At 49.9% G+C, this 24,259-nt stretch overlaps 8 protein-coding genes across 8 annotated transcripts; 4 read left to right on the top strand and 4 right to left on the bottom strand.

Moving 5' to 3' along the window:
* Nucleotides 1–1,079: 1,079 nt before the first annotated feature.
* On the top strand, nucleotides 1,080–3,373 carry MRS44_005434 (uncharacterized protein; the record flags this gene model as incomplete). Its single annotated transcript, XM_065622607.1, has 2 exons — nucleotides 1,080–2,559; nucleotides 2,643–3,373. 2 exons carry the CDS (start codon nucleotides 1,080–1,082, stop codon nucleotides 3,371–3,373), a joined length of 2,211 nt encoding a protein of 736 aa, XP_065478679.1.
* Nucleotides 3,374–3,739: 366 nt separating this feature from the next.
* On the bottom strand, nucleotides 3,740–5,454 carry MRS44_005435 (uncharacterized protein; the record flags this gene model as incomplete). The annotated part of the gene is made up of 4 exons (XM_065622608.1): nucleotides 3,740–4,104; nucleotides 4,303–4,412; nucleotides 4,897–5,128; nucleotides 5,181–5,454. The coding sequence occupies 4 exons, from the start codon at nucleotides 5,452–5,454 to the stop codon at nucleotides 3,740–3,742; spliced, it is 981 nt and encodes a 326-aa protein (XP_065478680.1).
* A 994-nt stretch (nucleotides 5,455–6,448) lies between these two features.
* MRS44_005436 (uncharacterized protein) lies at nucleotides 6,449–8,220 on the top strand (the record flags this gene model as incomplete). The annotated part of the gene is made up of 2 exons (XM_046271782.2): nucleotides 6,449–7,364; nucleotides 7,421–8,220. 2 exons carry the CDS (start codon nucleotides 6,449–6,451, stop codon nucleotides 8,218–8,220), a joined length of 1,716 nt encoding a protein of 571 aa, XP_046124562.2.
* Nucleotides 8,221–9,873: 1,653 nt separating this feature from the next.
* Nucleotides 9,874–11,349, bottom strand: MRS44_005437 (uncharacterized protein; the record flags this gene model as incomplete). Its single annotated transcript, XM_046277877.2, has 1 exon — nucleotides 9,874–11,349. One exon carries the CDS (start codon nucleotides 11,347–11,349, stop codon nucleotides 9,874–9,876), a length of 1,476 nt encoding a protein of 491 aa, XP_046124561.2.
* A 713-nt stretch (nucleotides 11,350–12,062) lies between these two features.
* MRS44_005438 (uncharacterized protein) lies at nucleotides 12,063–15,397 on the bottom strand (the record flags this gene model as incomplete). Its single annotated transcript, XM_065622609.1, has 3 exons — nucleotides 12,063–15,115; nucleotides 15,292–15,310; nucleotides 15,389–15,397. 3 exons carry the CDS (start codon nucleotides 15,395–15,397, stop codon nucleotides 12,063–12,065), a joined length of 3,081 nt encoding a protein of 1,026 aa, XP_065478681.1.
* Nucleotides 15,398–15,932: 535 nt separating this feature from the next.
* MRS44_005439 (uncharacterized protein) lies at nucleotides 15,933–18,814 on the top strand (the record flags this gene model as incomplete). The annotated part of the gene is made up of 2 exons (XM_065622610.1): nucleotides 15,933–17,666; nucleotides 17,738–18,814. The coding sequence occupies 2 exons, from the start codon at nucleotides 15,933–15,935 to the stop codon at nucleotides 18,812–18,814; spliced, it is 2,811 nt and encodes a 936-aa protein (XP_065478682.1).
* Nucleotides 18,815–21,046: 2,232 nt separating this feature from the next.
* On the top strand, nucleotides 21,047–21,421 carry MRS44_005440 (uncharacterized protein; the record flags this gene model as incomplete). The annotated part of the gene is made up of 1 exon (XM_046277875.2): nucleotides 21,047–21,421. One exon carries the CDS (start codon nucleotides 21,047–21,049, stop codon nucleotides 21,419–21,421), a length of 375 nt encoding a protein of 124 aa, XP_046124558.2.
* Nucleotides 21,422–22,323: 902 nt separating this feature from the next.
* MRS44_005441 (uncharacterized protein) lies at nucleotides 22,324–23,962 on the bottom strand (the record flags this gene model as incomplete). Its single annotated transcript, XM_065622611.1, has 4 exons — nucleotides 22,324–22,363; nucleotides 22,410–22,798; nucleotides 23,033–23,498; nucleotides 23,910–23,962. The coding sequence occupies 4 exons, from the start codon at nucleotides 23,960–23,962 to the stop codon at nucleotides 22,324–22,326; spliced, it is 948 nt and encodes a 315-aa protein (XP_065478683.1).
* Nucleotides 23,963–24,259: the final 297 nt, after the last annotated feature.

Genomic DNA, 24,259 nt, shown 5'->3' on the forward strand with positions numbered 1-24,259 from the left:
TATTCCTTCGTTTAGGCCGGAGAAGGAGACAGATGCTTGTTGAATTACCAAATGTGTTTGGCTGCATTCTCAGTGGCTTGCTAGACCGCGGCCGTCGGAGCATGGGGGACTAGGATGGGCGGCCGTGGCATTTCTCGATTTATTTCTCGTCAGTCTAATGAGCCTAATAATTAATGGCCAGGATGTGGCCTTGCTGCTTCAGCGTGTCTGCGTTGTGTGTTGTCTCGGCAACACTTCAGCTCGCTCATCGATCCACTGTGAATATCCGGTAGGCTTTTAGTTAGTGCGTATAGACTTACTCGGCTGTGGTACTGGTCGCTTTGGGCTTTGGGCTCAAGATGAGCTCTGCCATCACCACACATTGGATGCGATACAAGACGAGAAGGGTGTTCAATAGGGGCTTGTCAGACTATTAGGCAAGGTTGGAAGGTAAATGAAGCAAAGACAAAGCTTAGGTGAATGATGGATACGCGCTTTTCATGGAGACACAGTGAGAGACATTGCACTGCATTATTAGTGACTCACTGCGGACGACCGCAATTGGGCACTCTTCAGGCATGAACGCGGAATTTTCCTCGATTACGCCGCCTAAGCCATTGCGCTTTGTGTAACATGAGCATGTTGTGTTTGTTGGCTTGGTGTGAGAGCCTGATTCTGCCCCAGATTTCCTCTGCTACGGTACAAGACCTACCAAGTCCAACCCCCTCTGCATTCTTCTGCCCTGATTCCAGACCGGGTTTCCAAGCCACAAGAGGACAGTTAAAGTTACTCCAAGCACAATGGCGACTCCTGACGAGACAACCCGAGCAACAAAGCGTGTTGTGGACGTTGCCCCAGATGACCCTTACGAACGGGCATTATACCTGAACCGACTTGGGCAACAACTAAACAGCAAGTAGTCAACGACGGGTTCAACAAGTCATCTCGATGAAAGCATCCAGTTGCTTCAGGAAGCTGTCGATGTCGCACCACTTGACCATACAAACCGAGCCGATTTCTTGGACAACTTGTCTAACCGGCTTCATGACCGATACTTGAGGAAACGGTCCTTATCCGATCTTGAAAACTCTGTTTTGATCATGAGGGATGCTATAGATGCCACATCGGACAGTGATCCGCACCTACCTGTTGTCCTCGACAACCTCGCAGTTATGCTCATGGACCGATATCGTGGGAGAGGCTCCGTGCGCGACCTTGACGAGGCCATCGATATTAGCCGCCAGGCCGTGGAAGCGACTCCTGAAAGTGATCCAGCACGGGCTAATTGTCTGGACAATCTGGGAGTACATCTCGGTTATCGTCACTGGAGGGGGGGCCTCAGATCCGATATCGAACCTGCCATTGAAGAAGCCATTTCCGTCGCGCGTGAAGCAGTGAGCCTTACTCCGGAAAACCATCCAAGGCTAGCAGGTCGGTGGAAGAACCTGGGAACTCACCTGGGTCACAAATACATATGGACCGAGTCAAATACTGAGCTGAAAGAGTGCATTCAATGCCATCTGTCAGCTCTCAACCAAAGGCAATCATCGGCACTGGATCGAATTACGGCCGCAAGAGAAGCACTCGCTTACTGCGCGGATGTTCCTGACTGGGAGCAAGCCTACCAAGCTTCATCCACAGCTGTTTCTCTTTTTCCGAAGCTAATCTTTCGGTCGCTTCATCATTCTGACAGACTGCATATGCTTGGGCAAGTAGCCGGGATGGCATCCGACGCTGCAGCCATGGCTTTGAACGCCGGAAAAGACATATCTGTCGCCCTACGTCTTCTTGAAGAAGGTCGGGGCGTGCTTTCACGATCCATGGAAGAGATGCGAAGCGATCTTGGGAGCTTGCGAGTCCAGCATCCACACTTCGCGGACGAGTTGGCCCGTATCCGGAATGCCCTCGACGATCCTCTACAGTATGAGCGACAACCTGATGATCCTAGAACATCTTGGCAGATCAAGTCGGAACGGCGGCAAGAAGCAGACGAGCAATTAGAGGATCTACTCGGCAGAATTCGCAAGGAATCTGGGTTCGAAGACTACCTCGTGCTCCCTTCGGCAGCAGAGATGAAGAGTGCTGCCAAGCACGGTCCCATTGTCGTCATCAACGTGAGCCAATTTCGATGTGATGCAATCATTGTCGAGCCTCACAAACTGCGCTTATTGCCTTTACCCAAGCTTTCTCTGCGGGACGTCGAGGATCTTTACAGAATTCGAAGCCTCGATGAGACACCCGTGCCGTTACGCCAAGGGTCCGTCTCTAAAGGCAACTTTAACCTCTGGGAGGCCCTCTTAGAGGGAAATGAATGGGAGGGAACTATGCCTGAGCCAGGGTGGAACAACGCGCAAAAGCAACCGCAGGACGCTCTGGGGTCACAGAAGGTCCTGAGTTGGCTTTGGGAAGCAGTCACAGAGCCAATCCTGAACGCCCTTGGGTTAACACAGACACCCACGGACGACAATTGGCCTCATGTTTGGTGGATACCAACTGGAATGCTTTCCAAGTTCCCAATTCACGCAGCTGGCAAGTACTCCTCTGGAACCTCGAGACGGTCCTGGACAGAGTTGTATCTTCGTATACCTCCTCCATCAAGTCGCTCATCCAGAGCCGGCGTCGTCCGGCTGTAACTTCTGGTCCACAACATGCACTTCTCACAGCTATGGAGAGAACCAATGCAATTCTCGGAACTCTTCCGTATGCCACTCGAGAGGTGTCAGAAGTGCGCAAGTTTTGCAAATCAATGTCACTCAATCCCATCGAGCCTAGGCCACGGAAGAAAGATATTCTGCCACATCTACGCAATTGCACCATCTTTCATTTTGCTGGCCATGGCAAGACCAACAGCGACGACCCCTTGAATAACAAATTACTACTCAACGACTGGCAGAGTGACCCTCTCACAGTCGGCTCACTCCTAGATGAGAAGCTTCATGACAGCCCTCCCTTTCTGGCATACCTATCGGCTTGTGAAACAGGACGCATTGACAACGAGAGGTTTTCCGACGAGAACATACACCTGGTTAGCGGATGCCAACTGGCTGGTTTTCGTCATGTCATTGGTACCTTGTGGGAGGTTGAGCATGAATCTTGCGTCCATGTAGCTAGAATCACATACAAGACGATCGAGAAAAACGGGATGACGGATGAATCAGTGAGTCGTGGCTTACATGCCGCTGCTCGGTTCCTTCGAGACGAGTGGTCGAAGCGGCACATTGTGGTTTCACGGGGTGGTAAATCAGCCAAGCCAAAGAGATTAGGGCCTCTAGCGGGGGTAGGAAACCGAGCTTTGGGAGAAAGGGGAAATAGGGATGTTCATTCCTGCTCTGATGACGATGATGAAGGGGCAGTGGGATTGTACTGGGTGCCATATGTTCACTTCGGGGCGTAACCGCCGAACGGGCCTTGTGGCCTTGTGCATACAGTAGCTTTAGGGGGATAAACCAGCGTATTGAAACATGGGACAGGCACCAACTAGACGGATCTGGTATTAAAAACTTACCTTTCCACGCATGCCATGCCTCGGACCCCCCTACAACAACTGAACCTGTCTCACCTCTGGAACAAGATCGACAGCCTCCCCAGCCACTATCCCATACACAAAAGCCTCGCCAACTAGCCTATAACCTTGACCTGGTACCACATGTCCCCGAAGCAGAAACGGCGTCTTGCCTCCCTTCAGGACGAAAACCGCATCTCCCACTTGCGCATTCCAAGGAGCCAGGCCGAGGTACCCCCTAGAAGTGACGAGGAGCCTCTAGTGGGCACAGGCTTGAGAGATTCGGCGTACGCAGTCGCCGTATTCTTTAGGGGCACCCTCTTCGAGCTTGAACTTGTCAGTTGCCTCGGAACCAATCCACTTTAATGTCTCTCTGAGACCCATGGCTTCAATTTCCTGGTCTGTCTTCTCGGGCTTCTTGTTCCACTCCCTGCAAAAGCCTCTCACGTATTGGGTCATCTTTTGCATCTCGGCACCCTGTTGCATCGCTTTCGACCAGAAGCTTCGCATGTGGTATAAGCTAGAGACCAAGCTCATGGGGTCGACGAGCGGCTTGGCCCACCCGTCTCGGTCGTACCAGCACGCGAAGGTTCGTATCCGGATACACATTGACAGGGCCCAATCTGCTACCCGCGCAGTATAAAGGCTCCGTCTCGGACTAGTCAAGCAGCGGTGCGGGATCGAGGTGCCTCTTTGCAGCCCAGTTAGGCACCCAAGTCAGCAGCTTAGCAAGGTCTTTGACCAGTCTCTAGGGTGATTAATATAGCTAATAATTTAAGTTATATGCGACTCTGGCCTTACCTGTCACGGCCATGACATACCACGGGCGGAGCGACCCGGCAGAATGATGACTGACAGGACCGAAGGGGATACCACTCGGTCCCAGACCTTAGGACTAAAAGGACCGAAGTCCGGTCCCCACGGTCCTACCCTAGACCGGCAGCATCACAGCGCGGTCCCAGGGAAACTCTTCAGTATATAAAATGCACTTACTTATACTTTCTTATATACCAGCTACCTCAGCTATTAATATAGCTTCGTTACACTCAATACCTTTAAGCATATTACTAGACGTGACTTACACCCTATTCAAGATAATGCCAGCATCCCTCCTGCCAACATAAACCCAGCACGACCGGTTTATCCTTTGGGAATCCCACGATCGTCACAGTGAGAGTCGCTGAGTAGTGTAAGGTATAGATAGGATATGATTTAAGTACTATACAGTGTAGTAAATATATCACACGAGCTAGGTACATAAGCGAGCGAGATCATAACCTCAATGCCTAATATTGGCATGTCACTCCTCGATCGGAGGCGTGGCTCTGATGCTAAGGAGCACTGAGGCATCGTCGTTCTCTGTCCCGTTCCAATTTACTGAAAATATTCCACTTCTTGCATGGGCAGTACCATACCACAAAGATGTGAACAAACCGGCCTCGTGCACAAAAGCGACAGCTCCATAGAAAGAAAACCCAGTTGTCACACGCCCATCGGTGTCTTCAGTGCCATTTAGAAGCTCCACCCCGTGTGAGGATGATGACGGATCCGGGATGGCAAGTGTAAGGTTTGACCAGGATGCCTGACTTGCACCATCCAGGCCAGTCCTATTTGGAGAACAAGCCCACGTCCCATCATTGTCCGTGACTTGAATCTCGTTAGAATTAAGGCTCTATGTCATGATCCATCGTGCACTCACATATCACGGGAGCAGCCTGGTCACTATCAAAGTCCCCAGGATTTCCGGCGTAAATACCAACTATCTGTGTCAGACTATGCTCCGTAGCAGATCTTGTCTTTCTAGACTCTGGGGGCACTGTACCTCCGTCGGAAAACAGAACGAGACCACCGATACCCTCGCCATAGGCGTAAAGCTGGAATGGTTCCTGTGGTCGAGCCAAAGATGCACATGAGACAAAGCCAAGAGCTGACAGAATAAGAGCCTGAGGCAGGGGGAACTTGAAAGGATGCATGGTGAGTTTGCTGGGTGGTCGGTATTGCTTTTGGGCAGGAAGGCTTGGGAGGAATAATGGTTGATGATTGAGATGAGATATTTCGAATAGACAAAAGACTTAGAACTCTATAAGATAGTTCAATTCCAAAGCAGTGTAGAAATACTAAATGCTTAGCACTTGAGTGAATAAAAAATAGGGGATGCGGCGATGTTCTTATACTAGAGGTTTAGGGGAGGGCGAAGCGGTTGAGTGTAGGAAAGAGAGCATTGCCATCCATCCCAGCTCGAGAACGGCTTCTGAGTTTACAGGGGGGTGATTAAAAGGCGCGTAATAGAATTATGAGATTGGTCCTAACATGCTACCGCAATGTCAGAGGCAGCACGAGTCATTACATGCGTACGTGTCCATCACGAGGTCGTATGAGAGATGGAGTCATGGGTCACTTGCTTGAAGATGAGTAGTTGTCAGCGGAACTTGATGCAATGATCCCTGATTTTCACTTCCGAGCTTCAACATGAATGAAGTTATGGGTCACTTGCTTGAAGATGAATCGTTAGTTGTCAGCGGAACTTGATGCAATGATCCTTGATTTTCACTTCCGAGCAGACCGAGTCCCATGACATCCGAATAGAGTTCAGTTGAGCCAAGCCTTGCACTCCGAGAGATGGAATTTTTCCGTTATGCGCGGTGGTCAAATTAGCATCCGAAGGTGGAGTTTGATAGACGCACTGAAGGGGTCTTCTGTACGCTATCGTTTGTCTTCTTAGTCATAGGATAAGAAAGAATGTGTGCCGAGACCGGGAATGGGTCCATGGCAACATGACTAGGAAGCAAAGAACTATGGGTGAATGATTGAATGAAGATGCGAGCCAACGAGACTTGTATATATAGCTTGCGCTTCCCAGGCAGAAGTATGATACAAACCTCAATCAAACTTCCCAATTACTCTTACTTGCCCTGAACTGATCTATTCGTTTCGCTGGTCAGGTGCCTTATTACCTCCTTGCTCATAATGCATCACCCCTTCAACATTGCCAACGCCATTTTCTGGTGGCACATTACCTTGGCTTTTCCAGGATTAGGAATTGCACTACCCAGCGACCTTCATCCCCGTGCCATATGTGAGGGAAACACAGCGACCACTCGGAGCCAGTGGTGCGACTACTCCATCGATACCGACTACTGGACTGAGCCAGTTGATACTGGTGTCACCAGGGAGTACTGGCTTGAGTTGACAGACGTCGTTGTTTCTCCGGATGGGCGACCAAGATCTGCAATGGCAGTCAATGGAAGCATTCCCGGCCCTACCATCATTGCGGACTGGGGTGACACTGTTGTCGTTCATGTTACCAACTCTCTCTCTACGTCTTTAAACGGAACATCTATTCACTGGCATGGTATTCGACAAAACTTCACCAATCAGCATGATGGCGTAACTGCTATTACGCAGTGCCCTGTTGCTGTCAATGACACGATTACCTATGAGTGGAAAGCAACACAGTATGGCAGCAGCTGGTATCATTCCCATTTTGGACTGCAGGCATACCAAGGGATCTTTGGCGGCATTATAATTAATGGTCCTGCGACAGCCAATTACGATGAAGACCTTGGTTCCCTTTTCCTGAACGACTGGGATTCTCAGACTGTGGATGAGCTCTATCAGGAGGCTGAGCTAAATGGGCCTCCAGCCTTGGAGAACGGGCTCATCAACGGAACCAACGTCTACGGGGAAGATGGAGATGAAGCGCAGACCGGAACTCGGTTCACTTTGCCCTTTACGACAGGAACTTCATACCGTCTCAGGATCGTTAATGCCGCAATCGACACGCACTGGAAGTTCTCTATTGACGGTCATTCTTTGACAGTCATTGCTGCAGACTTGGTGCCCGTGGAGCCTTATACGGCCGAATATGTGAACATCGGAATAGGTGAGCTTGACCCTACCTCAATCTGTATTCTTACCTTCAGCTAACCTTTCCATAAGGACAACGCATCGATGTCATCGTCAACGCCGATCAGGCTGACGTGTCAGATAACTTCTGGCTAAGGGCCGTTCCCCAGTCAGCCTGCTCCGACATCGAAAGCGCCGACAATATCAGGGGCATTGTCTATTACGGCGAAAGCCCATCGACTCCAGACACATCTGCGTACTCGTTTGTGGACGGATGTGAAGATGAGACCCCAAATCTCGTTCCGGCTGTTCCGAAGACTGTTCAGGGAGCCGAATGGAGCGACTTCGAGGACGCCACTGTGGGCCGAAACGATGCTGGACTCTTCAGATGGTACCTAAACAGCACTACGTTTCTCGTCGACTGGAGTGCCCCGACACTGCAATCGCTTCTTAGCGGTTCTACTAACTGGGAGACCCAAAACGCCGTCATCGAGTTCCCAGAATACCAGTGGATCTACTTTGTTATTCAGACAACCCTCCCGGTTCCCCACCCTATCCATCTGCATGGACACGACTTTTTTATCCTCGCACAGGGTACTGGCACCTATGACTCCTCTGTGGCGCTGAATACTAATAATCCGCCTCGCCGAGACACGGCAATGCTGCCAGCTTCTGGATACATGGTGATGGCTTGGGAGACGGACAACCCAGGCGCCTGGCTTATGCACTGTCATATTGGCTGGCATGTTTCTGAGGGTTTTGCTCTGCAGTTTATTGAGAGAGCTAGCGAGATCCCTGCGATAGTAGATAGCTCGTTGTTGTCTGATGTGTGTACAGAATGGAACGCACACAAGGATGAGTATGAAATTGTGCAGCATGACTCTGGTGTATGAGTCGTGGTGGGAAGCGTTTTGGGAACACAAGATGTGGTTGGGAAGGAGAGATGTTTCCTTCATAGGCCAGTTAAGTACTCTAGCCAACTATAAGTCTGTGCAGCTCCACGAGCCAAGGTCACTCTGCATGTGCACAAAGGTATATGATTTATTGCTTAGTTTCTATTAGAACCAAGAGTAGCTCAAAACCACAAGGCTGCACCCTCTGTGATTGCCTTCTTTAATGTGTTCGTGTGGAAACCCCGTTTGTCGACGCTTGCGTGGTAACTGTCAGGTTGCGGCACAACTAGGCTTGGATATGACGGAACTTCATGCAGCTCGCTTAAAATTTAGGCTTAAATGGAGGGTAGAAAGCCATGGAGTTAATCTCATGGAGTGTCCTGAGGCTGGTGGGTCCGTCTCCCCTCCATTACTTATTTCAGAGGGGTGAAATCACCTCTATAGAAGTATCTATTATTAGCTGCATTTGCTGTAAAAGCTCCGATTAGGTAATCGCGGACCCAAAAGAAGGTACTCCATCAGATCATCGACCATGTTGCGGCGGGTCCACTCCTCTCCGCTTTGCCCCATATTGATCTGGAAGAACTAGTCAACAAGAGTTGAGCACTAGTAAGGTTTCAATGCAATGCAACGTGCGAGCCCCATGACTCTCACCTGTGCAAGGGTCTTGTTCATGAGAGATGTGGAAGGGTTAGATTCGATGGAATCTACATAGCAGGGAGTTGATCAGGTCTGTTTGGCGGAGCGGGCCGAGACGCGCGGGCCGGGACACTCGGATCGGGACGCTCGGATCAGGAAGCGTGGATCTTTCGGTATATGCAAACAAGTGTCTCCTTAGAGGCAATACCCCATACCGAGATATATGCCGCTGAGTAATAGAACTTTTCGCCCTGATGACTTGATGTCTGCCTTCGTGATATCATCTCGATGATCTACGTGAGTGCTTGGGAACCGACTGCGTATTGCAAGAGGCAGCTACTGATATGCTACTGACATGCTGCAGTACGTTTTCATATTCGACGTCTTTTACTCATTTGTCCTGCTCTTTCTTAAGATTGCAATCCTCATCGAGTGGTATGGTATTGTTGGATTGGGCCCTATATGATAGCTCTGAGGGTGGTTACGTGCCTTCAATGGCCGGTCGGGTGATCTCCGGTTAGTCGGACGAACTAGGCCCAATTAGGAAGGCCACGTCGCGGCCCAAAAGGGAAGGAAGGAATTATCTCAAGATGATCAACACAAGCAAAACACACAGGTTCAAGGATAAGCCCGACTTATCAACAATTATATGTTAAGACCTTTAACTCTTATTTAACCATCCCTTCGCCTTTCAGCCCGCCTAATACACGCAAGACCACGCTCTACCCCTCCCCCTTTTTAAAACCATAAAGCTGCAGCACCTCACATTACTGTGTTTTTCATCCTCGGCGTCGATATCCTTCGGCCATCTTGTTGGGCAACTCATGGGTCTGTTATTGCAATTGGATGTTTATCAGGGACGGTGGTTATAATGAGGTTTGACATATCTAGAGTCCAACATGGGATACATCGTCTCCGGGCAGTGTCATGTGGGCAAATATTTCGACTCCAAGCTTCGAGACTGAACCAGTTAAACAGGGTAGCTTTAATACGATACAATACTCAGCCAGCCATCTAAGCTGCCCAGGCAGGGGGAGGCATGCTATTCGTCCTAAACTCTAAAGTCGGCGCTCTGGGCAGAACGCCCGGTGCCGGGTGGGCCTCTTCAAGGTCCGGGTCAGCAGCTTTTTGCTTCCCCCGACTGACATCTGATGGATTCTCGGGGACTGGCGCAAGTTCTATTGGCCCATCCCCCATGTAAATAAACTTGTCACCCCCTCTTATCTCACGCCGTGGAAGACCACGAGAGGGTATTCCGCGACGTTCCTCATCGTACTGCTCAAAGTCGCCAGCCCACCATGCCTGCTCGGCTGGCCTCAAGCGACCCGGAAAGAACTCATCTCGGAGTGGCTCGCCGAGCTCATAAATAGTATGAAAATCCATGATACAATCCATGACCTTGCGGGCTTTGATCTGGTCGACACGTTTCAGTGGGATGTTCCTCATCTCGGGCGACAGCTCTCTCGCCGCGAGCCATGCGTTCTGGAACATTCCAAGTGCGCCCACGCCGATAAGACACCAAGACTCAGGGAACATACTCCCTGCTGAGACGTTGACTAGCAGGAGGAGCCAAAGCACGGAGAGACAGCCACAGGAAACTTGAGTGATGATAAACCCAACAGGAAACCCTTGAAAAAGTCCTGTGTTGCACTTTTTTGCCTTCCGAAGAAATGTGTTTCGGCGGGGTATAGACGGTTCCTTATTGTATCCTTGCTGAGGTTTGGATAACCATCTGAACTTTTCCCATGGTCGACCGTTTCGTGGTGATTGTGATGCGGCGAGGGACTCCAGGTCAAGACATCTGCCGTAGCCTAGAATTACCATGACTTCCCTCGAGCCGTTGCCAGAGGTTAGGGCATAGATCTCCGGCGACCGTTGTCTGTTGGGCAGCTTTTCTGCCCTCCACTGGGGGAGTAGACCTGTCCACTGCACTAGCACAGTCCCTGCCGCGGTGATAAGTAACACGCTCCATGTGCGGTTTACAATGACGGGAATGGCGGCAAGGGTGAACTGGAGGAGTGTGACAATGAATCCTACTAAGTGGATCCAGCTCCATGAGAACTGTGTTCGATCGTTTCTGTTCCATGTGGCCTCGAAGACGGATATCCTCAAGGCGTAACCATTGGGGTCGTAGTCACCATTTGTATCTTCATCACCATCCGTGTTGCGCGACTCTATCGCCTCAAGGTCGCGCAAAAGGCGGCTGAGCACGAAGCTCTTGCTTTCACGGTGATATCCAGATCTCAGGTTGAATAATTTGCAAGGGTAGTCGGGGGGTGAAAGAAGACGTCCGTCGCCTATGATTCCAACCAAAGCGATGAAGGCGTAGGCTACGCAGCCAAACGAGAAACACACCGGGACGTAGACCTTCCCTGTACCCTGAGAGAAGGCCTTCTGAACGACATCTCCGCCGAGCGCAAGCAAGATTGTTGATACATCGCCAGGGTTGATCCACTGGCTCGCAAGCTCAGCACTGGTAGATGTAGACATTTCGGTAGAGAGCAGACTTTCTACAGGGAGAGATATGAAGGCGGCTCAACAAGTACAAGAGGGAATTTATGCTGTTTAATATGTTACCTACGCCCTGCTTTAGGAAAGTGGCATTGGTATGAACAATAACAAGATGAGAGAGCAGAGTGACACTACCATAGAACCCGGGCGGGCAAAAATGGCGCCCAAGCAGAAATATAGCCGCCCAGCTCCGCAACACGTTTCCTCTTTCCGCTTCGTTCAGCCACTTTTATCACCTCAATCACCGAGCCTGATAGCATTGCCGAGCCTGATTTACAGTGCGAAACTCAGCCCCCTGCATGTACCCTCGAGATTTGTGGTGGCACGTGGACACATCCAGCAGCCCATTGTGTCACTTCAAGCGAATTAATACCAATCACAGACTCGAGGTGCAGAGCCTGGTCTCACTTGGCAACCACTACAATGATAAGCCCTGGCAGGCAGACCCAGCACAGCCGTGATAAGCAGCCCACTCACAGACCAAAATCGTACGCTTGCATGGAGCAGTTTCTGCAGGTCATTAATCACAGTCGTGTAATCACAGGTGTGTTATGACTCTGGTGAACCAATTGTTGCCCGATCCGCTGTCTCGAAACCAACGTCGAGCACACAAAGTTATTTGCCAACTCGGAACCAGGCACTGACGGGCTTTGACTATGGCACAGTAACTATACTTTCTCGTTAGCTACGAACTAGGTCTCTAATAGGCTACGTAACATGGCCTCGGTGCGGTCCTTGATCCTCTTCGCCGCGTCTCGTAATGAACGGTCGATAGGTCTCCATTCTCCTACCGCAATTCCAATTCCCTCTGCAACCACCTGACACCTCTCCCGCAGATCAGGTCGACCATACAAGACCTCTGCCACATTCTCTTCCATTAGTAAACACTCCAGGTAACGCTGCCTTTGGACGTCCTCTCTTCTCAAGCGCCCCATCAACTCCTCTTGGGTCTTCAACACCTCATCTCTCGGCTCATTGAGACCAACTTGAAGGGCAAGAAGAGAAAACAAAGTTTTCAATCTGAGCGGATGATTCCAGCCTAGCCGGCTCTGCTGTGCTGTGAGGATGAACTCGAGCTCCTTCTTGCACCTCTGAACGTACTTGATATCGTTCATGACGTCGTCGCAACCAAGTATGCTAACCACCAAGAACTCTCGGCGTGCATGAAGGACGATAGGATGGTGCTTCTCTAGCTGTTGCAAGATAGGAGAACCCTTTGCTACCTCATGACCTCCCTCCCACGTGTCAGGCAAGTGATCCGGGCCGTCAATCGATGACCCCGGACACACGACGAAATTGTAGTAGGACGCAGCCTTCAGATAATACTTTCGCTGCTGTTGTGTATCATCTGATTCCATCCGTCCTCTCCCAGAGAAAACTTCGCCCATGGCAAGTGATGCCGCCAGCGAGAGTTCATGTGAGGGCCCAAGCTGCTTCTTTGCAGAGACAAGTACAAGCCAGAATATTTTAAGAACCAGGTCCAAGTTTGGCTCTTGTTTTCTCGACAAGACTTTACCCAAGGTTAAGAGGGAAATAAGGATGTCGGGGTGAGGCATCTGGTCGTCAAACGTCGACCTAGGCGCTGAGTAAATGCCCCCAATGTCGTCGAGCACAAAGGGCATCTTCTTGGAGAGTTCATTATCACAGTCTTGTTCCAGTCCTAGATTCCCGTCTTTCATCCTCAGGTAAGTGTTCAACTGGCCGCGCAGGGCAGTCCAGACATCCCTTTCAGCCATGTCAAGTTTTCCCAGGTGATACCGGGCCAGGGCAAGTTGGGACTGAATCCTGAGCGTATTCGGGTGGACTTCTAGTGATAGTTCATCTGCTGAGTGGGACCAAGCTGATTCTAGAATTGACTCTGCCTCCAGATAGTTGCCACGCTGAAGGTGTAGACCACCGAGTTGGCTTCTGTACCTCAAAGTTGTCGGATGCTTGGGACCAAAGTCGGTCCTGGATTCTGCGCGATGGCAGAGAGCTAGAGAATCATCCAGTGCCAAAGTCAAAAGCCCTTCAGCCTGGTCCGCAGTGATCAACAAATATTCGGCCTCCAAAGCAAGGTTGTGTTCAGGGCCTAGGGCGTCCACGATGACATCGGCACATCTCTCGCAGGATTGCCTTCCTCGGCGAACCTGGCCTGTCAGAATTTGGAGTTGGCAACTGAGTAGTGTGGCCTCCAGAGTAAGAACGTCTGCCTCTCCAACCTTCAAGATGGCCTCTTGCAGGGCTGGCTGCAGTATTTCCAGCGCACTTTTGTAACCCCCTTGGAGCATGAGAACACGGGATTTGTTGAGAGAAGTTGAAATCTCGGTCCAACGGTACTTGAACGTGTTGACCCTCCCAGGCTTTTCCCCGTCAGGTGGCGGTACATCCGAGAGCCCCTTGCAGCAGCGGTCCGCTTCATCCAGATCATTCTTGAGGTTCTGCAAGTCTTGGAAGCCCAGATAGGCCCTTGAGAGTGCCTGTAGTCGAGAAATCTTACCCTGAAGCATGAGCGCTTTTTCTGCGTGGATAGATGGTTGCTCTGATTCCGTGGGGATCTCTATCATGGACAGGCACTTTAATGCTTCATTGTGCTTTTCCAGGCGGGACAGGGCAAGGGCATGCCTGAAAGTTGTTTCTCGCCGGATGTTAGCGACAGTTTCCCTGCCCTTGTCGTCCAGCCCGGTAATTGTAATGTTTCCCAGTAGGTTCTGTAGCTCCTCTTCTGCCTTGGCGTAATGCCCGAGACCCATCTGGACAAGAGCCAGGGACCCTGTTATTTCCCATCTCGCGTCGGGCCAGGGAATGTCCATCTTCAAGCAACGTTGAAACGCGACAAGGGCATGCTTCAGATCACTGTTTGAGAGGCATGCCTCGGCGTGATCTCTCAGGCGCAGAAATTGTTTCTCTTCTTTCCATTCCGAAGGCGTGTGTGCTTTCAACGCGGGAGCTTCTGTGTCCGGGTTTTTCTGGAAGGATGGGCTTCCAGGCGCCTTAACGAGATGCTCCAGTCGCGGACACTGCATCCCGGTTTCCCGGTCTGACAAACCCGAGTGTGCTTCCAACCAGTGAGCTCCTTTGATCAGGTTTCGCTGAGATGATGGGTAGCCAGCCGCCGCATCGAGGCGGTCGCGCTGTTCAATGAGATAGTCCGAGTAAAGCTTCGTTTGCATGTGCGGACTTTTCGTCGCTCGGATAGGTTGAACTTGGTATTGAGACTTTCCAGCATCGGTAAGGTCACGAATAGCCACCCGAAAAGGCTCCTTGAGTGAGCCAATAAACCCTTCGCGGTTGTAATCTGTGCGGGATGCATATTGGTCGATGCTAAGTATCCATGTTCTTTTCTGAAAAGCATCATTCTCAGACCTGAGAAGTATGTTGCCAAAGAGGTCGTCGTGTTTCTGATGCAGCGTCCCAGTGTCTCGCCAGCCCAGTTTGCCGGATGTCATCGCCGTACGGTTGTCTTCGAGAAACACTAAGCCAACTGTGTTCTCACGGAGACTTGAGTTGTGATGTGACATGATATCTTTGATCATGCTCGAGGCGGTTTCGTCGACAATGATAAAATATCGTGACGGGCGTTTTCGTTTCAAAATCTTTCCGGGGCTCCTAGGCGGTTCCCGTTGCCTCCGCTCCATCCATGCCTGCAATTGCGAACGGGCCTCAGCTCGAGGATCCTCGATATCCTTGGCAGACGGCTCAACATCGAGCCGAAGAAATGCGGAACGATAGGGAACGGAGTAGTTGTGGAGAATATCCGCGCTCGCTTTGATGTTCGCATTTAACTCAGTAGGCGGAGAACAGCTAAGAAAAAGAACCCTAAGGGCAAGCTAGAATTAAGCACGGGGCGTGGTAGAAGACAGAAGGGTAGACGAACTCGACTCTCTCTCTTTTGCGCGAATCTTTGCCGGAATCATACTCCGGGCCCTCTCTTACACGTACTCTGGAGAAATCTCTTCGCCTAAACGGCATTCTCTTGAACTGGGTGTGTAACTTGTTATTAGGGATTGTGCATCGGGATTAAGTATGGTAAACATACAGTGGCCATTTTGTGTCGCTTCGTCTTAAACGAGGCGCAGGCTATGTTGCTTGGAAGAAAAAAAAGCGCATAACACACGGGAGACACTCCTTTTCATTCTCTTTCGCGGGGCAGTGCACCATGCGCAGTGTGTGGCTGGCTGACTCGAGGTCAGCCGCAGCATGCCAAGGCTGGATGAGTACAAAGAGCAGCCCTCTTTACAACGTGCGCACTGTGCCTTGCCGCTGTTGTCATTTCCCTACGGTTTCTTGGTAAAGGCTCACTGGTTGAGTTGAGCGGTTAAATGGGCGAAATTTGCACATTTGCTCATCCTTGACTTGAAAGTGGCGCCTGTCAAGGAGCCTCTGAGGCATTAAAAATCGAGCAGGGCGTTCTCAGTATCAATGGTAGCTCCAAACCCTCTTCTGCCTTGTCTTTTGCACCAATCCGCTACCAAGTATACACAGCCCTTCAGACTGCAAAAACAACAACGACGACGACGACGACGACAAAAACAAAGACTGTACAAGCCTTCTTACCAGTTTCAGCTTACATTGAAAGCACAATGCAACATCTTGAAGGCCTTTATTCTGGCGAATGGCGAAAACCTCCCGCGGTTGAATATTTGCGTGAGGTGAGAGACCGGAGCTTGGAGCACCAAGGCGACTGGAACTACACCATTTTTGTCAACTTCCCGAAGCAACATGGGTTTGAAATCAAACATGATTATACTTTGTATTCATCTGGAGTTTCTGAAGAGTGTTGCTGCCAGATGGGTCTTCATGACTTTCAGCAAGAATGGCTCTTCTTCCAGCTCATCGGCTGTGTGGTTCGAAAAGGCGACGCCCCGATCCTGGCTCGCGAACAGCTAGTCCGTCATGGTCGCCAATTGAATACCGGAAATCTCAATCAAGCTCTTACAGCGTGGCACAAGTATTTAGTGGAATGCCATGACGCAGACCCGGAAACCAACACGATGAGACTCCTGGAAGCGAATCAGATCTTGGAACTTGCTAAACAGGTCGTCATTGCAAACCTGGCTGACAACCCAACTCAACTCGGTAATTCATCGTCTAAAGGAGTTGGAATCAAACCAAACGAAGAGGATGAGCAGGCGCTATGTTACATGGTCCTGGGCGAGACTCTCTCCACCGTCTTAGCCCATGCCATGAAGACATGCAACGTCAAGCTTCCTGGATGGGAACCAGATGATGAAGGAGGCTGGGGCCCTCCGGCCTACGTTTACAAGACGATGCGAGGAGAGGGCTGGTGTCCAAGATCGCAAGCAACCATCAAGGGGCAACTGGGCCGAAACGCAACGCTTCTCTATGTTACTGCATGTGCTCATGAAAAGAACCAGCACAACGTACATGGATCACACTTCCTTTCACAAAGATGTAATCCGCGAGAGTGCGGATTCATCGAGGCTGAGCATAGCAAGTCCAATGTCGACCAAAAATACGAACTCTCACATTCCCCAAACTGCCCACCTGGCGAGGCGTGTAGGGTCGTTGGCCCCGACGAAGAGGACATCCTGGACATCCTTGCCAAGAGCGAAGACCAAAGGAAAGGACCTTTTCCCTTGATGAGAATTGTCGACAGAGAAGGCAAGAAGGTGATCGAGGTCGAACAGTGGACTGAAGGAACGCCTTTCGCCACCATATCACACGTGTGGTCCCAGGGCCTGGGGAACAGAACTGCGCGGAAGATCCATGTCTGTCAGCTGGAAATGATTGAGAACTGGGTCAAGAAAGCGTTTGGGGATCAGGACGACACGGATCATTTGTTCTGGATTGACACCTTTGCGATTCCCCAGAACAGGGGCAATGACCCGAGGCGAGGTAGGCTTAAGCGGCGAGCGATTGGTCTGATCCACCATATTTTCCACGAGGCCAAACACTGCATCATCATCGACCGCCACATATTGGAGAGCTCGAAAAGCTTCTATGACTGTCGTACAATTGGAGCGATGCTTCTGGCTTGTGGGTGGATGATGCGACTGTGGACACTGCAAGAAGCTTTCGTGAGTGCCAAGCTACACCTGGCGATGCGAGACCGCCACGGCCTCAGAAGCTTCAATGATCTCTGGAAAGACACTGGTGATGAGGATGTTGTCCTTCTGTCCATGGCGGGCATGATCCAGCGCAAGGTGGACCATAACCTCATGGAGCAATGCAAGGCAGATTACGACCCCGCGGACTCTGAGCAAGAGGCCCGGCAGCAACCAATAACTGAGGGCCGTGACTACACCCATGGAGCCTTGAAAATTGCCAGTGCATGGAGGGCAACTCGATATCGGGTGAGTTTACGTCATCACCCGTCATCCCTCGACACTCCTGTTACAGTTTCTGACAATACCCGAACGATTAGACCACAAGGAACCTGCGGGAAGAGACGTTAGCACTGGCGACCCTACTTGGCGTTCCAATCTCGCAGGAACCCTCCGAATCAGCTGGTAGAGCACCAAACGGACTGGCAGCGACAAACGGATCGAGCAGGCCGGAAGCGAGCCGAGGCCGGAAGCTAGAAGAACTGATGAGAGACTTTTGGGAAAGCATTTGCAAAGACGACAACTTTCGGAACTCGATTCCTCCTGGCATGATCTTCCTGCCTGGCAAGAGACTTCCGTTCCCCGGTTTTGGGTGGGCTCCCCTCACGTGGATGTCTGGCCAAGATGAAGCCTACCCGTATCCACTGGATAACCCAGAGCATCCGACTACATTGAAACAAGACAGGGGGCTTGTTGTCAGATATCCTGGGTTTCTTCTACACCCCACGAGAGAGAAGCTCAAGGAGATCATCACAGTCCGCAAGCCCTTCGAATTTTCAGTGAACAGAGGGCTCGACGAGTGGTACAGAGTAAGGGCTGCCAGCCAAAAGATTCAGCCAGATGACGACTCCCTCAGTGCCGAAGGCAAGACAGGGGATGATGCGCGGTTAGTTGCTCAAGATCTGCGGACCAGGATGGAGGAAAACAAGGCTGTCAAGATTGCCATCATTCTTTCAAGGCCTCGACCAGTGGAAGTCACTGGAGAGATCGGACTTCTCGTCGAGGTCTGTCAAGGCGATTTCTGGAGTTCTGGAAGCCAGACTCCTCCCCGTGAGCAACAGCTCCTTTACTGCAAGATTGTTCGCCGGGTTGAGGTGTCACGCCATTTGGTGAGCAGGGCAGAGAGCTATCCATGCGAAGAAGGAGACCCCACCACCCGTGAATATGGCCCGATAATCAACAGGTTTTATAAGTTCAAGCAAGAGGGCATAGCAGGGGTACAACTCCCTAACCTCCAAGAGTGGTGCGTTGATGGATACCCACATCTGCAGATGCCGGAAAGCAGTATGCCGAGCCCCAAACCAGAGGACACCGCTCCAACTCCCGAACAAGCTACTGGCATGTTTCGAAGAATCACACGGTCTCTTACATCGGGCGTAACGCGGCTCGGTAGATAACTGTCCCAGTCCTAGGACTATCTCAACGGAGCAAGAAATAGATTCCATGCCAGATTCACTAGACCAACTCACAACAAATACTTCAACAACACAAGCTAAATGCTCCCCTATCATGCTCTTAATCCACCATCTTAAGGAACTGGGCAGGCATTGCCGTTGGAATGTGGGAAAGGGGGGCGGGTTATCATCATACGAGAAGGGTAAACCTAATACGTAACTATTAATTCTAATCTCAAATAAAATCCCTTATTGTCGTCAACTCCAGCCTAGACAGTCTCTAGTGGTTATCGATGTTCTTTACTATTGTGACTGGCGCCCCATCAGACACATGGCTATTAGGCAGCTACTGTTGCGTGCGAACTCAACGCAGGTGTTCCTGATTATTTACACGGAAAGGCGTGCGACTAGAATACCTTTTGGGAGCAATAGCCGCCCTTATCAGAGAATTTAAGCGTTCTGAATATTCGTATGAGTTTTATTGTTTATACATACTTATTAAAAAATATAGCACTATGCATAGTAGGTGCATTAAAGCCTATTTCACAACTCCCATCACTCAGTCATTGGCAGATGCCATTTACTCTTAGTGATAAAAGTGACATAACGACAAGAATGAGCCAGACCCAGCCTCCGCAAGCGTGAATAATTTGTGGTCAGCCATATGATCATCTGTTCTTCAGGGATTTTGTTTAAGCCCAGTATTTCAGACAAACAATGGCGCCAAATGAAATCTGCATGTTGCCTTTGCGGAAGCGTCAAGATGGCCAACAGCTAACAAAACGAGACCAGTGCAAAGCAAGTGGTTGCCAGCCACGGTGGAATCTGCAAATTTTTGGCGTGAAACAAGGTAGATATTTTCTGATACATCTGGTCCAACATGCGTTAGTCCTTCAGAGTTGGTTAATGTCCGTGAACTCCACTGTGTTGGTTGTTTAGGCAGAATACTGTCTCAGAACCAGGCCAGAAACAGTGTCATTGCTAACTCCCATTGAGTTGGGGGAAAAGGGTGCTAAGCCGTTTTGGGCCATTGGGCAATTTCTTGTACGTAGAAAAGGGTTAGGGGCCAGTTGCCTTCACCCTCATCATCATCACCTTCGTTACGGTCAACGAGAAAGGAGCAGCTTTTGGGCTCTTTCTCTGACCAAATCTTCATTGCTATCAATTGATTAATTGCCATTACTATTTTATATTGTGTTTGCCTCACCGAGAAGTGCGTGAGATCCCTCTTTGAAAGTCCCTGAGAAAAGTCTCGAAGCGTACAATCTGGCTGTGGTTGGTGTGTGCTGTTTCTCTAAGAAATCAGTTATACTCAATACCTTTAAGTATATTATTAAATATAACTTACATCTTATTAAAGATAATACTAGTATCGCCTCTACTAATGTAAACATAGCATAACTAGTTTATCCCTTAGGAATCCTATAATCATCATAGGTCAAATGTCGGCATTGTCATAGTCGCGCACAATAACAGAAAACCGTCGATATGGCACTATTTAGAGACTGCAGATGCTTTGACTGCATTCTAAGCCTGTTTAGAAAATTTAAAAATATGCTCAAAAGTCTATATAACAGGCAAGCCTTTAAATAGCGGTGGAGAGATTGGGAGGAAAGAAGTTATAGCTGGCATAGGGAAGCGGGACAAATCTGGATTGTTGGTGGGCTATTAAGTTGCCATGTAAGATGTAGGGAGGTGTATTTCCCCCAGGATATGTGTCATGGATAATAGGAATTTTGTCTCTCGTCGTCGTGTAATCTTTTAGATAGAATTCCAGACTCTAAGTTAGTGCGGCACTCCTGGCGCACGTAAGCTCCGGTGCTGTCATCTTGTAGTATGTACATCTTACGCTGCTAAAGAGATTTCTTAGCTTCTAGCAAAGTTAGTACTACCGTCTTCTTTTACTAGGTAGATAGCACGAGACATACATCCAACAATAACACTTCACACTTGTGACATCATCATGATGCATGCCCCCGCTTAAGCTGTAAAAGTGGCCAAACTCAGGCCTCGCGGAAGATGGAACATGATATTTGCCGAGCCCTCCGAGCCCCGCATGCCTGATATCTCGCTTAGTTGCGTATGCTGAGGACAGGGCTATATCTGGATGGGTATCGCTGTGATCAGAAGCAATCCCAGGATAATCCCCACTTCCACCTGCCAGATCCCATCCTTCTACCAACACCCTTCTTCCTTGCATGCCATCAACCATCGCTTTAAAGCTAATTCGGCAATATGCGGCTCATGACACCTCAAAGAGCGCTTACGGCATGCTTTATTCGTATGCCTCGAGGAAAAGTCAACGCTTCCACTTCTCTTCAAGTCCGAATGATCGCAGATCGGACATCCGCAGAGCCGGCGTCTGGAAAACCAGCAGCCTCGGACAAGTCAGCTCCCCTCTCACAGAACCATAATCCACAGCCGACCGAATCCGAGGCAGATGTGGCAGCGGATCGGTCGCGCAATGACCCTATTCACCGGCAAAACCCTACCGAGAGCCAGGAGGACGTCATCGCAGACCGCTCGCCCGATAACCCACTATCGAAAGCTTTTATATCTACTGTTGGTGGCAAGGTGGTTGGGAGTGAATCATCGCGACTTGGAAGATAGGCATGCGGTTTATCTGTTTAGTAGCAGGCAGACTGCTCTAACTTGAGCAGCAATAACATCAATTGAAATATATATCTGACCCTACTTGCAAGTCATTCCTTACCGTTTGATATATAAGCAGTGCATGCGCTGCCTTGCGAGAATTGCATACACAACCTGGTAGAACTGGTTCCTCATGATCCGGCTGGGGCTTATGGCCGAGGCCTTGCTCACCATGGCGATGGGTAACCTGCTCGTGGCCGGGGCGTCTCTTGACCCCTGAAAAAGGAGAGGAAAAACTTTGAACGGCAGTGTCATCGTGTCCTCTTACCAAAGTTTATACAATGCCATCTACTAGCTGCGGCGGGCTATAATATCATCTGATATCACTTGGTGACCGACCTTCCAATGTAAATAGCACCCATGCTAACTAAGATTTGCCATCCGACAAGGACACTTAAAATACCTTATTTCTAGAAGTAGTAGAACGTACTAAGTAAAAGCACCTATACTGCTTTAGATTTATAGGATGGAAACTGCTAAATATAACTTAATAATACCCCCCCTGGCCGGAATTAAGGGTAGGTTTTTATTACTAGAGTTAATATGCATAATAAACTTTAAGACCTAATAGTATATAAGAGCTTTTTAAAGTAACAAGTCTTGTTACTACTATATCGTTAAATAAAGTGTATTTTTCCTTAACTTATCATAACTTTTATAAAGTAATATTATTTTATTTTACATACTTAGCTTAATTATATATTATATAAATTAGTTAATTAAATATAGTTAGGGTTAAGAAGAATCATAAATATTTTTATTAAATTAAGTATGAGCTAAAAAGTATAATAAGCGTCAACGGGCAGCCTATGATGACGGCCAATGTCCTCTCTAGTGAATACGTGGACCAGAATATCCCTTTACGGAGATGATCGCGGAGCAGCGCCCGCTGTTGTTCCTCTGTGGAGAGGTTATGGTATATAGTTCCACGCTGCGGCATTGGAACCCAAGGTCCAGACAGCTGGCGATGATATTCGAGGTAAGGAACCAAGCGTTCGGACCACTTTCAAAGGAGAAACTGGTGAGGGTTAGGAGGAGCATGATCTGCAAGCCTTCGATGCTGTCGTGCAGCGGGAGGTTGCCGATTCGCTGCATGGCCGTGGCGAAGTACCGCTCCGACGAGAACTCGGTGGCGAGACGCATCTCCAGGATACGTGCCCCGAAGGCAATAACGAGACATATTTGAACGGAGTGAAAGGGAGATAGTGAGGCTTCAACCTCTGCCAAGGACGGCATCGGCAGGGAATGTGCGCCAGCAACTTGCGTGGTGTACAGTTGCTCCAGGTATCCTACAACAGTGTCCTCATCAAGGAACGGATACAGAGGTTGATAAGTCTCAAATTAAGCATCGACGAAATGCTGGAGGTCGACCTCAGATGTCCAATGCTGCGGGAAAGTATGAGCAGGAGGGGGATTCTGCGCGGTCGTATCTGCTTTGGATCAAGTTCAATTAGTAGCTAGGCTTTGTGGCTGTGGAATAGCCGAGAAGATCAAGCGGGTAAGCGGTACGCCTGGAGATGGACCAAGATACTTGGAGTCTTTGGAGTTAGCCAGCGACAGCATCCCTACCTCGTGGGCGAGAGGTTCGTCGGGGCTTATCTGGTTGGTCGTGCTGGGGCTGAGAGACACCCGTGGAGTCGCCGATGCTACAGAATGTGCCAGGTTCTTTGCTGTGTCAAGCCCAAGGACGTCATCATTGGGGGTTCCGCCCACAAAGATGTTGTCTTGGTTGGGTGACGTTGGTCGAGGTCCAGCAACATCTATGTTTCCAGCTTGCGCTAAAGTTCTCGGCTCTCCTTGCCAGCGTGAAGGCGACACGTCTAGAGCAGCCTGATTTTCCACCAGCGCCGAATTCGCCCAGCCTACAGGAGGCCCTTGGACCTCTATGGTCGGCGCCTTGTCGAGTTCTGCGGGCGCCGTCCTGCGTAGAAGATCCTCCAGAGAACGAAGACGGTGGCAAAGACCGTTGGTATGATCATCTTCTCCTTCTGGGTCGCCGATCACCTCGGTCGTCGCAAGGGACTCATCTATGGCGCTTTTGTCGGCGCAGTACCCATAGTAAGAGCCTTACTCCGCCAGTAACTAGGAAGTATAACTAACTATTGGTTCTACCTTAGCGGATACGTTATAAAGAATGGCCCCGAGGCCATCGCCGCCGCGGGAAAGACTAACATATCCGGTTAGGGCTATCTGGCCATGGTCTGCGTGTACGTGTATGGCGTTATCTACTGCGCGACATGGTAGGGTATCACCTGGCTATATGCCTTAGAGATTTATCCTCTCTATCTCCGCTCCCTCTGCATGGCCTTGACCATTGTAGACGGGCGACTCTGGTCTTACGTGGTGTTGCGCTCGACACCTTATATGATCTCAGACATTAGCTACGGAAGTGAGTGTTTGTCTTGTGAAGAAGCCCTGGCCACAATTACTGAATTCAACAGTCTACTTCTTCTTCGGCGCTTTGAAGGTCCTGCTCTTCCCATTACGCTGGACGGCCATTGTGAACCTCTCCTTTTTGAGGTTCCTCACGATGATGTCGACGCCTTGGTTCTCTTTGCCGATCTTGTCCTCAACGGGTACCTTGACGTTATCAAGGTTGACAAGAATCGGACCTCCGCTTTTTGCCCGCTGTTTTGGATCTTTTGGACGTGAATCCCGGATCCATCCTGACCGGCCTGGGGAAGCCCTCTATCGGGAATCTCTCGGGAACGTAATCGAACGAGATGCCAACTGGCAATAGCGCAGTTCTTATTTGCAGGTTTATGCTGTAAACCCAGTAACCAACTAAGAATTTAT

The sequence above is a fragment of the Fusarium solani genome (assembly GCF_023522795.1).
Source record: "Fusarium solani strain SB1 chromosome Unknown bctg00000002, whole genome shotgun sequence".
NCBI lineage: Eukaryota > Fungi > Ascomycota > Sordariomycetes > Hypocreales > Nectriaceae > Fusarium > Fusarium solani.